Source organism: Metarhizium acridum (assembly GCF_019434415.1).
Source record: "Metarhizium acridum strain ARSEF 324 chromosome Unknown scaffold_356, whole genome shotgun sequence".
Classification (NCBI taxonomy): domain Eukaryota; kingdom Fungi; phylum Ascomycota; class Sordariomycetes; order Hypocreales; family Clavicipitaceae; genus Metarhizium; species Metarhizium acridum.
The window spans coordinates 10,505-25,210 of NW_027094030.1; the positions used below are offsets into that span (position 1 = coordinate 10,505).

The 14,706-nt window shown below is 47.7% G+C and overlaps 5 protein-coding genes across 5 annotated transcripts; 2 read left to right on the top strand and 3 right to left on the bottom strand.

Moving 5' to 3' along the window:
* Positions 1 to 1,983: 1,983 nt before the first annotated feature.
* On the bottom strand, positions 1,984 to 3,381 carry J3458_015422 (uncharacterized protein). Its single transcript, XM_066120755.1, has 5 exons — positions 3,065 to 3,381; positions 2,905 to 3,014; positions 2,749 to 2,842; positions 2,565 to 2,676; positions 1,984 to 2,508 (listed from the first exon to the last, which is right to left on the bottom strand). The coding sequence occupies exons 1-5, from the start codon at positions 3,352 to 3,354 to the stop codon at positions 2,464 to 2,466; spliced, it is 651 nt and encodes a 216-aa protein (XP_065974083.1). The 5' UTR covers positions 3,355 to 3,381; the 3' UTR covers positions 1,984 to 2,463.
* A 334-nt stretch (positions 3,382 to 3,715) lies between these two features.
* On the bottom strand, positions 3,716 to 5,732 carry J3458_015423 (uncharacterized protein). Its single transcript, XM_007814774.2, has one exon. The coding sequence runs from the start codon at positions 5,443 to 5,445 to the stop codon at positions 3,991 to 3,993; it is 1,455 nt and encodes a 484-aa protein (XP_007812965.1). The 5' UTR covers positions 5,446 to 5,732; the 3' UTR covers positions 3,716 to 3,990.
* A 115-nt stretch (positions 5,733 to 5,847) lies between these two features.
* J3458_015424 (uncharacterized protein) lies at positions 5,848 to 6,724 on the bottom strand. Its single transcript, XM_007814773.2, has 2 exons — positions 6,622 to 6,724; positions 5,848 to 6,566 (listed from the first exon to the last, which is right to left on the bottom strand). Exons 1-2 carry the CDS (start codon positions 6,685 to 6,687, stop codon positions 6,228 to 6,230), a joined length of 405 nt encoding a protein of 134 aa, XP_007812964.2. The 5' UTR covers positions 6,688 to 6,724; the 3' UTR covers positions 5,848 to 6,227.
* A 1,519-nt stretch (positions 6,725 to 8,243) lies between these two features.
* J3458_015425 (uncharacterized protein) lies at positions 8,244 to 11,316 on the top strand. The gene is made up of 8 exons (XM_066120756.1): positions 8,244 to 9,104; positions 9,155 to 9,241; positions 9,302 to 9,695; positions 9,798 to 10,091; positions 10,179 to 10,348; positions 10,403 to 10,498; positions 10,564 to 10,753; positions 10,809 to 11,316. The coding sequence occupies exons 1-8, from the start codon at positions 8,784 to 8,786 to the stop codon at positions 11,066 to 11,068; spliced, it is 1,812 nt and encodes a 603-aa protein (XP_065974084.1). The 5' UTR covers positions 8,244 to 8,783; the 3' UTR covers positions 11,069 to 11,316.
* Positions 11,317 to 12,519: 1,203 nt separating this feature from the next.
* Positions 12,520 to 14,244, top strand: J3458_015426 (uncharacterized protein; the record flags this gene model as incomplete). Its single annotated transcript, XM_007814771.2, has 2 exons — positions 12,520 to 13,129; positions 13,250 to 14,244. 2 exons carry the CDS (start codon positions 12,520 to 12,522, stop codon positions 14,242 to 14,244), a joined length of 1,605 nt encoding a protein of 534 aa, XP_007812962.1.
* Positions 14,245 to 14,706: the final 462 nt, after the last annotated feature.

The following is a 14,706-nucleotide window of genomic DNA, read 5'->3' on the forward strand; positions in this document are numbered from 1 at the left end:
CCGGCTGCAAATTTACGCATTACTTACAGGCGCAGGATACATCTCGAGAAGCGGCATTAAAAGTCCTTAACATGTTCGACCACGGCGTTACCTATCTTATTAACGGCCCCAAGATTAACAGGCCACGTAACGCTTTAACGCTAACACATAATCTACATTTACTGTTCGGGGACTTTTAAATATATTTTAAACTCGTGGACAGCAAAGCAAATACGTACCGAATTAATACGTTCCTTCCACTAGCATTCTTAAATTATAATTTACCTGTCACTCGCACCCTTTTTCTTACGAAAGAACGGGTAATTGAGCCTTCTTCTTCGCGATTTCTTGCTATATACCGTGCTATTGCGCACATTCTTCATCTTTCCGCCGCAGGTCCGTACATCGATGAATTACTTAAAGATATGGATCAGCGGAGCATACGTGTTGATGGGTCAACCCCAATCGGTCGTCTGGTTCAATTGAGGATAAATGGTTGGATGGATTGTATAGGCGTCTAGACTTGCAGCCTTGTGTTCTTGTTTGCTTGCGTATTGTTCGTTTACAGTACTCTATTTTTTCGAGGACTTGTTTAATAGGCGAAGGAACTCAAATCCTATGACATTCTGATAGTAAGTCTTGTGAATTAGTAGATTTAGAGGAAAGGAGTTTACTACTAAGCAGCACTGAAGCAGCCCCCACTAGCCGGAGAAAGGATGTTCCCACGTTCCTGATCTGCATGGCCTTAAGACGGTTGCGATCTCTAGCGCACATAGTAACAGCACGCCAACCAGCATGGCATCCGCTCAAAGGCGCCCGCAGTCTATACTGTTACCCATCAGCGTATTGTCGTGTTTTACGGTGGGGTTTAGAACTGTCTCCGGATGATTCTCACTACCTAGAAGGACTTACCAAGCCGACATGAAATGCTCGGGGAATCTGATATTAGTGAGTATGGAACTTCACATTAAATAAGGGAAGACATAAGAGCACCACTATTCTAGAATCGCACCTCGGCATAGCCGCTAACTGGGGCGCCCGTAACGCTCACAGACCATTCTGCGTGCGCAAAAAACATATATACCCCAAGAATTGGTAGCCAAATCGGGCTTGCGGCAATGATTCCAGCACCACCTGCCATTTGCAAAAGAGTCTACTCCCGAATAGGCACGTTTTTTATGGGAGCTTTTATTGAGCCGGCATCCCTGTAGCGGCTTATCACCTCATTAATTACTTTCATCCTTGCAAAGTCGATGGTCTCAGTTTTGTATCTTTCGCATTCGACATGAGATCGGACTCCGGAAATGCTTAGCACCAGAAGGGTCGCCGATTTATACCACCGCTAGTCCGATAACCTTAATAACATATACTTAGCCTCAGCATTATCTTATACTTTGGTGGCCAAAGCATCCCACTTTGTGGTGATGAATGTAATGGCAGGAAGAACATCTTTGTCCTAACAAAGGTTGCGTAGAAACCAAAGGCTATCCGTCATGCCAGGAGACGTACGGTCGGCAAGAATACTCTGGTCGTAAAATACGCCATGCATGCCACCAAACAGGCGATAACACTCTCCAAAAATCTTAAAAAGATTAAACGCTTTACCTCCGAAACAGGCTGGTTTTTATAGCCAAATCTAGGGTATCTATGAAGAGGAACATCTGGTCATTAATCCATGTCAATGTATAATGCGGGGCGGTAGTTCCTAAATCTGATTAGAACAGATAAGATTCATCATTTAGGGGATCATACTAGCGATAAGTAAATGCCTAACGGCAAGGTTCTCTCTTATTATTAGCTTAACTAGATTCGTCTTGCCTGAGCCAGCGTGACTAATAACGAGTATAGCTTTGAGCAAACCGTCATATTCCCTAAATAGTAAGCGTTATTAAGGCACATCCTAATTGAAAACATCTCACCTAACCTACCCGTCCCGTAAACGTCCGATGATTTCGTCGTGGACGGGGCTTCTTTGAGGTGGATCTATCGCTTCACTTGAATTAAGCCTTTTATAAATATTAAAGCTACCCCTATTAGCTTAGTATATTATAAGTAAATATAAGAAAAGTCTACCAAGCAGATTTTCATCCATAGCAATACGTGGTTAGATTGGTCCTCCCGGTTGAAGATAGGCTTCATGAGGCAACTAATATATTTTCCTGCATGCTTTGACGGTAATACATGCTAAGTCTTTTGCCTCGTGGCGTAATGAGATATATAACTTGCCACATCCAGCTATAAAGTCTCAAGTCGGCGTACATTAGCTAGAATCGACGGCCTGTCATCCACATTTAGATCGACAAGGACATTGTCACGATTGGCATCGATGGATCGCGTTTAATGTTAAATTGGTTCCTCACTTAATCTGTCATCGAGGAATGCAAGCCGCCTTTCAAGTAAGGAATTCGGAAGGGTAGCAAAAGTTCCTACCCTATTTCCCTCAGTCCAATAATCCCAACTCAAGAAGAATACCCCTCGCTGAGCCTAGAGGTTATCTTTCTTGGGTAAGCCATTTGGCAAGTTATAAGACTGTAGATGACAAGCATGTTAGCCTTGATCTAATGCGTAAAATCTTCGCTACTCACATTAGGAAAGTAATGATTGACCGTCATTACCTCAGTGCCGTTAAACGTCCCGGGGGCAATGAAATCAACTCGGTTAAGCCAGGTGTACTTTTCAGAATCCGTTTCTACTCGACTAGGTCCACATTATTAAGGGCCGAAGAAAGCGAAATCTCATCTCAGACTAATTAAGGAACCTTAGACTTACACGATGCCATTCTGATACTGGCGAACAATAGCGCCGCCTGTGTGCTTCACATACGCCCAGTGACCGTCATCTAGCTTTACGACATAGGAAATAACTAGACAAAAGACAACTGTCAACAGGAGTGTCGTTTCTTCACTAGATTCATGATCAACATACGGAGCTCAAGATATTTGGTCCCCGGGTCTGTTCCAGACGTTACAATGCCGTCATCGTTTGCACGAAGAATTTCGCCAAACTGTCGGCCCTTTGTATCATACCAGTAGCCCCTAAAAAGAAATTAGATATTTGACGATGCGAATACTAGTCGGAAACATACTCGCGACTCCACCAGCTAGCACGAAGGCCGGATGGGGTCTGAATGGTATGGTTCTGTAGATTATTGTTAGGAAAGAAAAGCCCGACTATCAAAAAGAAATTGCTAACGTTATCCAAGTCCCAGTCAATCTTGGCCTGGAAGGCAGACCGCATCTGCGGTATGAGAGAAGGAGGAGTCCATTGAAGAAGAGGTCGGGATGAAGTTATCATAGGGGATCGGCTGGTCGCTGGGACAGCAGAAGCTCCTAGGCCGCAAAAGACCAGACTCAAGATAATAGCGGAAAGCTTCATGTTGACGATCTAACGACGTTGTTTTATTCACGCAGCTAGATACAGAGTGCTTAGACTCCTTTTTATTTACGTCTTCCACCTCATTAAACAGGCATCCGAGTCTGCCAAGTGTCAGCAAATTACATCAGTGTTGAATTAAAGAGACAATGCCAACGTTTAGCGCAGGCTCACGGGTGGCAATTTTCAGGCGTGTTCCAAGAGGAATTTTTTGTGCCACGTTTACAGGCTTCATGCAAGGATCATGTCGCGTAATCTGACCGCCGAGTGGCAAATCTTAGGCGCCGAATCTAGATCGGGTAAGCAAACATTGTAGCATCGAAACTTTTGTCCGAGTTGTAGCGGGCGGACAGTAATTATCCCGACTTGGCTTATGTGCGTCTCCTCGAGGGATCCGCAGTGTAGTATATGGTTGGCTGTCCATGGTCTAGAGTGGTTGGACACGGGGGATTTACGCCTACCCTCCTAGCTTACTCGTCTCCTGAATCTACTTTAGATCTGCGGCTGGCCCCTGTTGATCTTGGCAACCTGTTCCCGTGGAGCAGTAACTTGTATTCACTTGTCAAGGGTTTCTTAATAGTTTGTACAATTCGGTATCTCATAGCTCGTAGTCTCAATCTGGGTCAACCGATTGGTAGCTTAGACCTTCCGCCACTCCCAGAAGTGTGTAAGTATGGTACGCCTTCCAGCTGCCCTCGCCAATTCGCTGGTAGACCCCAGGGACATGTCCACATGGTGGTGATTGTCAGGATGGTGGTCTTTTATTCTCGCAATCTCATTCAATTCGCCCACTTTCCATCCCCGAAGCAACATTACGCATAAAGCCCCAGCAAGATACATGAAGCCGATCAGTAGCTGTGTACCAAGGTAATTTCCCGAGTGCTCAACAATCTCGAGAGCAACGGGTTCGCTAAACGTGCAAGGCAGAACAATGATTAACCACTCGAGGTTTAGCGCTGAAGGAAGATCTTGAAGTCCTACAACCTCGACAGCAACGGGCCCAATGGTTGCCCAGAAGGTGCCCGTCACAGTGCCCCCAACAAGTGCGTAGAAGATCAAGACACCGTAGCTTTTGGCGAAGATCCAGACGACGAAGCATAACAGCGCGCAAAGCAGGGTGGTTAGCCCAGCCATGTTGATTCGCCCGATGGCGTCCGAGAAGTACCCGATGGGTGGTCTCCCAAGTCCCTGGCCCAGATTTAACATGGCAGAGAGTACGGATGCTTGTGAGGCGGTCAGCCCAACCTTTTTTCCATAGTCGGCTAGGGAGAAGACCAGGGCAATGTACCCCAGCATGGAGAAGAAGCCGTAGCCGTTGAGTAGAAGATATTCCGGTCTCTTGAACAGCTTCATATCGAATGGGGCATGCCGAGAACCGATGATTTTGTTGCGGTCCCGTATCAAGGCGACACAAATAGTGTTTACACCAAAGGCCAAAAGCCCAAGCACCCGAAAACACCAAGCGATTCCGATGGATCGAATCATGGCCCCAGCTGCCAGAGAGTATACCAGACCTCCGAAACCCGAGCCAGAGGCACTGATGCCGTTGGCGAGTGATCGTTTCGTAGTAAACCACTGTGGCGGGATGCCAACTGACCCGACAAAGAGAAAGCCCATGCCGATGCCAAAGGCGAGCCCCTGGCTGAGGAAGAGATGCCATATGTTGTACGCGAATGACGCACCAATTAATCCGATTACCTCGAGGGCGGTTCCAAAACCCAAGGTCGCGTGGGTTCCAAATCGGCGAGTTGACAAAGTGGCCAGTGGCGACACGAGCATGGCGCAAGAGATTGACAGGCCACCCACAAAGGCATATTGCAAATACGTAGCTCCTTGATAGGCATCGGTGGAGAGGTAGTGGGCGAGAAAAACGCCGTAGGACGAGTTGATGCCCCAGGTATGGGCATTTATGAGCGCAACGCAGAGCGTGCAGATCCAGCCATAGCCACCGTTTGGCGGTTGCTCTGGACTCTGTCTTGGATCTGGCTGTTTTGCCTGTTCCGCCAAATGTAGACTTGTGGCATTGTCAACGTTTGGCGATGGGGGGACATGGTCTGAATCTGAGTTGTCAGCAGCCTGCTTGGACTCCCACATGTTGGTGTTTGAGGTCCGAGGCGTCGATGACAATGGAAAGTCAATGGACGTCGCAGGCTTTTTGCTGGGCTCGGTGCGTAGGTCTCATGTGCATATGCGCAAGTGCCCAAGCATGTATTATATACATTTGGGGTATTTCTGACTGGTGGTGGTGCGCGGCTCACATGCAGTGTCTGGTCCGAATCGCGCTAGGGAATGCGTACCTCGACACACACCGCACAAAGGGCGTCGATGCGTCGGATAATCGTGTCCTCACTATTCTGATGGATGCCCTCCGTAAGAGTAGCTGAGTTGGCTCTGCAGGCGGTGGGTTGGTGAATGTTGGTGCTTATGCCCACATGCAATCTCCGGGCCGCTAGTTTCAGATCAGACTAGCGCTTTCGCTCCGATGTTACCAGACCAGTTGACGTCTGGGGGGTCGGCCGAGAAACTCGAGTGCGGTCTGGTCTGGTCTCTGCCATGGCTAGGTTGACTTGATGCACAAATTCAAAACAGCTGACATTGAATCCTCACAGGTGGCCGGCCTTCCTGAGTAGTTGTACATATAACACAAGTAGGCGATATCGCATTCAAAATATTGCATTTACTACCTGTCAAGTCATTGGCCATGTTTGCATGAGCCGGTATCGTCTGGTGCAGAATAGACACCCTCCAAGTCCAATTCCATAGTACGAGGTTGCACACCAGACAGTATTAGCTGGTAGCTTAATACTAGTTTCAAGGGCAAGTAAGATTACTTTGCTTCGCTTTTTTTTTTCCCCTCCATCTTTTGGTCCAACTCGTTACGCCGCGTCATTTTGCACGGCACCGGCAAGAGCTGGTAGCCAAGACGGCCTGTTCACGACAAACAATTCGACAGCCGGATTGGCATCCTCAAGAGCGCCTCCATCCAGAGTACCAGCCTTGATAATCTTCAAACCAGCGTATGTATCACTCTGGCGCCAGAGCGTCGAGCCACAGTCACCGCAAAAGAATGAGGTGATGGCCTTGCCGCTGTCGGCCGTCTTGGAATATTGCTTGGGGGTGCCCTTGGTCACAGAGAAGCCATCATCCGCAACCAGAAGATTGGTCGAAAACAGCGAGCCAGTAATCTTGCGGCAGTCCAGGCAGTGACAGAGGGCCTAATGGCTTGTCTCAGCAGATGCCAGAGGGATTCGGGCTGCGTCGTGTACGTACCTTGGCCTTGATCTCGCCAGTGGACTTGATGCGGATCGAGCCGCAGAGGCATCCACCTTCAACCATGATGGGTGATGGTGAAGAAGTCTGTAATGGATCGAGGGGACTTGTGTGCAATACCCTGAGGGTTACGAACCTAGATGCAAAGCTCTTTATACACTCACCAACCCCTCTCCGCGCCCCCTCCGTGTCCGTCTCCTCCTCTGTCCCCTCTCTGCCCCGCAGCGATCTGCACTGCTGGTGTCTGGTGCTTTCAACTGAAGTCTTTTTGGCGGCAGTGTGGGACCTCGGTACGGAAAATGCCTGAATAAGATGGTTAATCCCCGAAGACTTGCTCTTGTATGTAAGCCCCGCATATTTCTCCGCATGTCGCAGGGCAACGGAAGCATCCTGCGCTGCCCTCGGACTCTCCACCACGAGAATTGCCCAAAGTTATATGCTCACACCTGTAAGCAAGATTGCAAGAATGCTTCTAGAAGAGATGCCTGGCGACCCGAGACGCGGAAAATCTCTCCCACAGACTAGTTCATGCAAAACTAACCTTCAGCCTCACGCCACCCCATTACACCTGCTCCGGCGTCGCCTGCTACGATATATCAGGTGGTGCTACATGGGCTGGGTGACGAGTTGCAAGATAATGCCCGGCCCCTTGGGTGGCTTTTTGGGGGCCACCGGATCTGGATCCTCTCAGCTCCGGAGGGGTTCCTAAACCGACAGGTCATTGTGCATATTCTATTGTCCACCTGGTGGAGAGGAATTTGTCCGAGGCATTCAAGCACGCCATTCTGTGCAACTATTGGAATACTAGCTGCCTTGCCGGATACCGCCCCGAGTAAAATTTCCGTCTCGGCCACATGGCTAATACATGATGCGCTTTTTGTCTTGCTTAACCAGGCTGAGGATAGAGATCATCCAAGCCCCCTCAACCGACCTCAAAGACTTCGGCCCCCAAAAGCCACCGCTCGCGCTCCTGTGAAGCTGAATGCTGTGTACTCGGTTTGACCCAAGTGAACGGGCGCATACTAGTGTCAATAGCTTAGGACAGTGCTGTTTTTCCCGAGTCCCAAGCCCCATACAATTTGGTAGCCGCTATTGTGCACTACAAGGTTAACTGGTCTTTATAATTGTCCAAAGCAAAAAAAAAAAAAAAAGGTCGCGACTGTACCGTTCCTAACCGCCTACCCTCAAGTGGAGAGATTTTCCATTTACCTTACCACTATTGATCCATCTGCCGTCTTGGCCGTAGTCGCGACACGTACGGAGTACGTCTAATCTTGGTTCGCGGATCTGGTGGCTGCGTCAGTAATACTCGAGTGAAGAAAGGCTTCTTAGTTGCTCAACCAATAAGCCCCGTGGGAATATTAGTTACACCGTGCTTATCTAAAACCTTGATGACTATGTAAAATTTTCGCCATACTCAGCTTGGTCGATGTAAGACGGAGTGACTTTAACCTAGCGAGTAGATCCGCATATCATTAGTAGACGCCTTCACTCCCTAGTCCAGCAACACCGGGGGCTGATATTGGCACCAGGACGAGGCTGAGTGGGGATTAAGCCTGACAAGACTGAAATATAATTTACATTTTGTATCGGCAACGTTTTATACGACTTTGTCAGAAGTAGTAGCGGTACCTGTTGCTGCGCCTAATTTCTTAGTTTTGGAACACCCCTGCGACTGTCTTTTGTCTAGGGTTACCCGTTGTAATGATAGGTATTCGCCTAACTCCAACTCTTATTCGAGTATATAGTTTCGTTATCGGGTTTCTGGTACATGAACAATACATCGGGTCATATTGTCAGCACCGTCTGCTAGGTTTCTGTACTAGCGAATCATGCCGGCGGTTACTCCTTTCTCCTCGTCTCATTCCCACTTGCTGACTTCTTGATCAGTCAGACAGAAGCCTGGAAGGAACTGCAATATTTTCAACGACTCGCCACTACCAACAATACTGACGCAGAGCTAGTACGAATGTTACCCAATATCCGTCGGTTCCATAGTTTGCCTCGCGGAAACTGGCCCTCGCATACCGTTCCGGGTTTCTCAAACCCCCCTGCCTTGGCTTACCATCGTTTGAGCTTTACACGTTTGGCGGGGAGATGGAAGCCATTGGCCTATCACTTCTTGCGCCATGTAGCTAAAAATATAAAAGGTTGCGAATGCCATGAGATTCAAGAAACATCACACCACAGCACATCATTACTCTTATACCGTCTTCGCCGACATGGACCCTCTACTTAACTCTACCATGGCTGGTCCCAGGACCCAGATGGTTTCCAGTTTGGTTACTGGAGCTCGAGACCTCGGTTTCTTTTATGCATCTACCGCTATTGCTCTTACTGCGGTGCTTTTAGGTGGATTTGAGTTTGGCCGTAAAATTCTAAATCGTATATTGTGGTTTTTTGATGGCCTGCTGGGTGGTGCTCCCCATACAGTCTCGCTTCCAGGTCCTCCTGGTCTGCCCATCGTTGGAAATCTTTTTGAGGTTTGTATTCCACGCGATGAAATCTCTTCCATATCTAACATCTCTAGTAGCTAAGCAATGGCCATGTCCCAAAGATTGCTGAGTGGACCAAAAAGTATGGTGATGTTATCCGGGTGTCACTTGGTGGGCGTGAAGCGGTATGTCATAACAATTGCATTTCTTGAAAAGAGTTTATAAACTAATGTATAGCTGAATAGGTCTTTATTAACAGCCACAAGGCTCTCTCCAAGACCATTGTCAAACAAGGTCCGGCATACCAATCAAGGCCCACGTTCAAGCTCTTTCATCAGGATTTTGCCTCATCTGGTATTTGGACTGTTGGCACCTCACCATTTAGCGAGCGTCTTGTCCGTACTCGCAAGGCGCTCTCTACCCAGATTGCTCCTCGCCTCCTACCAATCTACACACCCGTCATTCACCCCAAGCTGAAAAAGCTGATTGGTGAAATTCTCACTCTTAGCCAAGGAAATGCTGTTGATATGGCCGAGAAGCTTCACCGCTTCGGTACTGGCCAAGTGTCTGAACAACTCATGGGTACTCCTCTCGATGATGACATAGTAGGGATGCTCGCGGAAAACGAGACAAACATCTGTAAGTATTTCTTGGGCTTAAACCTATGCTTTTCTTGCTAGGCCTCCCTTTTTTTTTTCACCCTCCTTCCAAATATAGCAGTTGATTAACAGTTCAACTTAGTTCGCCAGCGTACTGTGGGTTCACCAGCTCGTGATTACATTCCTATTTTGAGCGGTGCTAGTTGGCTTCGCTACCTGGCTGGAAAGACGCTGGGCATCAAAAGCTGGTCATATGATGAGAAGGAAGAGAAGGCTCGCGAATACCGCAGGACGCAGCAAGTCTACATCAATAAGATGCTTGGCGAGCTAAAGCAGCGTATCGAAAACGGAGACCAGACTCCGTCAATTCTGGGCAATATTCTTCGCCAGGGTCTGTTGAAAGATGAAGAGGTTCTTCTGGCTTCTTATACCGGCAGTAAGGCAACCAGCCATCCCCCTTCATCCCTTCGCTTCTCTTTCTTCACTTGATCTGTTGAGCACAGCATCTGACATCTCTTGACAGTTGCCGCGGGAGTCAATCTTGGCTACTCGCTTACTTGGATTATTGGTTATCTTGCCAACAGGCCAGACCTGCAGAAAAACGGCTACGAAGCTATCCGTGAGGTGTACAACGGCGAACCACCTAAGCCTCACAAATACGATCGAGTTGAATATGTCAAGGCCCTGCATACTGTTAGTAGCTTTTCTCTAAACCTCATCTACTTGCAAAAATTGACCTAAATGTAGGAGGGCTCTCGTATATACACGCCAGTTCGACTTGGTTTTCCCCGGCAGACCCTTGATGGTGCTAGTTATGACGGGCATGAGATCCCTCCTGGAATGGTATGTCTAATTTTGCCTATAGTTTTATCCGTATTCTTCACTCAACACTAACCTCTCCTTCTCAGCTTGTTATCATGAACCTAATGGCCGCCAACCGAGATCCAATTTCCTTTGATAACCCAAATGAATTCATACCTGAGCGGTGGCTGAACGGCCGCAAGGGTCGCACCGACAGTTTTACTGAAGGTGGCGACAAGCTTGGCGTAACACATTTGACGTACGGCTGTGGTCGGCGTGTCTGTCCTGGCATTGATAGTACGTTTGGTCACTTGTTTATATACCTGTTGTCGTGAGCTAACAATTCTCGTAGTGGCCAATCGTGGCCTCTACTCCACACTCGTCCTCCTACTACACTTCTTTACTTGGGAGCGGCAACCTCTTGGGGAGGAGGAGAAGAAACTAGTTTTCCCACCCTTCCGTGCCGAGCGTGAGTGCTCGCTTGAAATGGACGCAATTGCTGATACCGCTACACCCACAGAGGCTCAGGCCATTCCATGGTCGGCTGGTATTAAGTTCCATTGCCGTGATCCTGAAGGTCTTCGCGCCTGGATTGCGTCTGAGGAGACCTAGAAGCCTCTTTTGATACAAGAGACAAAAACGTGTTGTTTTTTGTGTCGCGGGTGTTTTAAGGCCTAATTGTTTCATAATAGAGAAATGTGTCTCTTGTTATAATTCTATGGATAGACTTACAGGCAAGACCTATAAAGTGGTTTTTTTTTTTCCTGGAAAAGGGGTGAAGGGGTGGTTATTAGGCAGAGTAGATGCGTGACTCAATTATATATGAACAAATAAGTTGGCAATTATAACTATTATCCCGATATTTGTAAACGCTTCCAAAATATCTCGACGTGATTATACATTATTTCCCTCATGTGCTTCATGTGCAATAACTACAGACCTATTACCCGTCACAAGCTTGAACTCGGTTAACTTTTCCGAGTATGCAACGATTCTAAGGTGGACTTGGTAGCTTGGAAGAAGAATCTGTATAATCTCACACAGTACGAGCGAAGCTGGCTCTTTGTAATGCAATTCTTTTGTGTTTGCATATGAACTGGAAGGAAGCTGTCTAAATTATAGGTCCATGTTGCTACGGCTAGCCTATACAGCCACGGCCATTCCTCAGATTATGAAGTCGATGAATGAAGCGGTACGACTCAAAGGCTCTCGACTCAGGGCGCCGCAACAGTCTTGCGGGCGCGGAGAAGAGCCTAACAATAAGAGTCATGCCATCTTGGCAACGGAAGGTGGGCCATCCGGCCCAGACGTTGAAGCACAATTCGCGAGAAGCTGCGCTGTAGTACAAGCCACGAGTCGATTAAGTGCAGCACGTTTCAGCAGATGAGAAACTAAGTTAATCAAAGCCTCAACTGCGGAGTGCGAGCATTTTCACCAGCTTATCATTGCGGCCTATCACGAGTCATTGACGTAGCCTTAGCGTCGAAACTTCATTTAGCGCAGCTAGATTAACCAGGGTATCCCAAGTGGCAAGTCCCCTGTTGAGAAGCGATAGCAAAAAGCACTCGGTCTTTTGGGGGGTGTATTATTTCCTACAAAAGTAATAATACAAATACAACATCCTATTAAGCAGTCAGCTATAACGCTGGTAATAAATCACACCCGGCTACGTGCTTAAATGCCCGGTGGCCTTTTCGTTACAAGACATATGAATAGAATAAATAAAATTTGACAACAGCCTTACTGAGTCAGCCTTCTCAATTTTCTCGGTAGTAGTGGTGATAGGTTCCACAACCTACATTCAACCGTTTGAAGATTGTTTCAAACTCAACTTCTGTGTTACTATTGAGGTTAGATCTGTTTCCAGAAGACTACTAGAAACAAAGCGCATTATCCTGGAATATATTAAGTACAGAAGAAGGAAGATAATTCTTCGCTTGATAGCTCTCTATGTACTCTAGCTCTGGAAGCTACATTGGTCTAAGCATACTTTTCTATTTCCAACTGCAATAATTAGCATCCGACTTTTCATTCAACACTTGTATTAAAATCCTTCAGCAGGTATGAAGGTTGTTCACCTCACATGTTGGCTCTCGAGCCAGCTACTGCTTGTTAGCAGCCAGGCTACTGCCCAGCCAGGAGTGAAGTTAGAAGTTAGCGAGATCCAGAAGATCACAGACGCTTCTCAAGGTGGCTTCCGCCCTTTTATCGAGTTTTCAGTTGCAGGCCAGGTCATGAGAGGCTTGCTTGATACAGGAAGTAGTGACTTGAATATTCCGAAAACGGGAAGCGACTTTTGTCGTAGCGAAGGAGAGCAGTGTGATGGACGTGCCACGGGCTTCAAGGCCGGATCCCTCGACGTCAATAAGAACAAAACCCAAATTCGAGATCTGAACCTTCCTCTTAACGCAACTTTTACCGGAGGGGCCGCATTCGTTGGTAAATTTATCGAAAGCTCTCTTCAGGTCACCCCCGGCGGAAAAGCAGTTCCCGTGCAGATGGGCCTCGTGGAATCAGGAGGCGTGCCTCCCGGTCAAGTCAGCTTTCCAGTCATGGGTATTGGCCCAGTTCAAGGAGAATCTACGAATAATCTATATCCAAATGTCCCGGCTCGGTTTAAACAAGACAGCCTGAGCAGATCGAACGCATACGGTCTTTATCTCGGTGACTTCCGTAAGTATATTATTTAAACCCCATTTACACACTCTCTTGGTCCAATTATGTAGTGGATCAACTGCTCTGGAAAATATTGATGGCCTTCAAATCATGAACTGATGCTAATTCCGTTTCTAGGATCTCCTGACAATGGAAGTTTGGTTTGGGGTGGATTCGACGCCGCTAAATGCGAGGGTGAGCTTAAAATCGCACCATTAGTTGCAACCGAAGACGGGGCTTTGCCCTCGTTCGTCGTGGATTTTAGCTCAGTTGGCTTGGCCCCCTCTAGGGATACAGGACGAGGCAATAATTCGCAAGAACGCCCTAGTCGACAAGAAGGGTCGTTTCCCGAATCCGACGACAGCATATCATGGTCAGGGGAGTTTAAGAGGTCTGTGTTCACGAGTCACCGTCTAGATAACGCCCGAGTCCCATCATATGTGCACACCTCCCAGGGCCTGTCGGCACGAGATTTATTGCGGCGACAACGGAGAGGGAATCTGTTATCCAACGATGCACCTCCGGTAGCGTGGCTTGATACCGGTGTGCCTTCAATCGTCCTCCCCGCTGGAACATTAGATGCACTGGGAAAGAGACTCGGCGCGCGACCCGGGCCGCAAGGCGAGTTCCTTGCGGACTGTAGCCGTATACGGGGTATGGATCTCACGCTTGGATTGAACAAAGACAATGTTCAAGTGAGGGTGCCTCTTGATTCCATCATTGCTACACCTGATCCTGGACGTGGCGCAAGAGAGCCCGGCAATGCTAGACTTGGCAATTCAAGACAGCCCCAGAAGGACAGAAATCGGGGAGGCGCCAACAACCAGAATAATAGGAAGGACCGTGGAGGAAATCGACAGGGCAGCAGTACCCCGAAGGGTAATAGCAAAGGAAACAATAATAATATCGGCAGCGGCGCCTCACCGGGCTCTGATCGTGCTGAGACTTGTGAGCTCGCCCTAGCGCCTGTTGAGGGCGACGGACCTACAGATATTCCTGTTCTTGGAGCACCGGCACTACAAAGCATGTATGTTGTATTTGACATGGATTCTAAAGCCCTGATGATAGCCCAAGCGAAGATGAACGAAACGAAGACTGATATACGGGAGTACATTGCGGCTGGTGGAGGTTGAATGTGTGTTGGAACCAATACAGAACTATTTTTGAATATAAATAGTACTGCATTTTATCACAAAAAGGCCGCGCTCTAATTGACAACTATACCCCCTTATATTCCGTATTTTAGCCAACATTCATATGGAATCTTCCGACCTGTTGGATATAATCTATTCGTATCATGACACTTGCGCCCGCATTGAGGGTTATGATTGTTAAACTATTACCTACTATTGTTGTCTAAAAGATTACGGATATATTATTCGCAAAATCAGTTCTATCAAAATACTGTTGGGGTATTATTTCTTCCAACAGCTTCGAGAATTCGTTTGGCAATAGTTATTTGCAGCTGGTCAAGAGTCCGAGCCGCCATGCCCGATACTTTAGAAATCACAGTCAGAGTGTCGAGAATCGTAGAAGCCATTAGCCATGCAGTGCTAACTGAGAGCTCTCCTGCGGTGTGGAGATCTAGTATTTTG

What these genes read in the sequence shown, in the direction of transcription:
- J3458_015423 (XM_007814774.2), bottom strand. Translation starts at nt 5,445, where the DNA reads ATGTGGGAGTCCAAGCAGGCTGCTGACAACTCAGATTCAGACCATGTC.
- J3458_015422 (XM_066120755.1), bottom strand. Translation starts at nt 3,354, where the DNA reads ATGAAGCTTTCCGCTATTATCTTGAGTCTGGTCTTTTGCGGCCTAGGA. An exon ending in CAGTATCAGAATGGCATCGT is followed by an intron (nt 2,677 to 2,748) that starts GTAAGTCTAAGG and finishes ATGTGGACCTAG; the next exon opens with TCGAGTAGAAACGGATTCTG. An exon ending in TCAATCATTACTTTCCTAAT is followed by an intron (nt 2,509 to 2,564) that starts GTGAGTAGCGAA and finishes TGTCATCTACAG; the next exon opens with TCTTATAACTTGCCAAATGG.
- J3458_015424 (XM_007814773.2), bottom strand. Translation starts at nt 6,687, where the DNA reads ATGGTTGAAGGTGGATGCCTCTGCGGCTCGATCCGCATCAAGTCCACT. An exon ending in CTGGCGAGATCAAGGCCAAG is followed by an intron (nt 6,567 to 6,621) that starts GTACGTACACGA and finishes ACAAGCCATTAG; the next exon opens with GCCCTCTGTCACTGCCTGGA.
- J3458_015425 (XM_066120756.1), top strand. Translation starts at nt 8,784, where the DNA reads ATGAGATTCAAGAAACATCACACCACAGCACATCATTACTCTTATACC. An exon ending in CACTTGGTGGGCGTGAAGCG is followed by an intron (nt 9,242 to 9,301) that starts GTATGTCATAAC and finishes ATAGCTGAATAG; the next exon opens with GTCTTTATTAACAGCCACAA. An exon ending in ATGAGATCCCTCCTGGAATG is followed by an intron (nt 10,499 to 10,563) that starts GTATGTCTAATT and finishes TCTCCTTCTCAG; the next exon opens with CTTGTTATCATGAACCTAAT.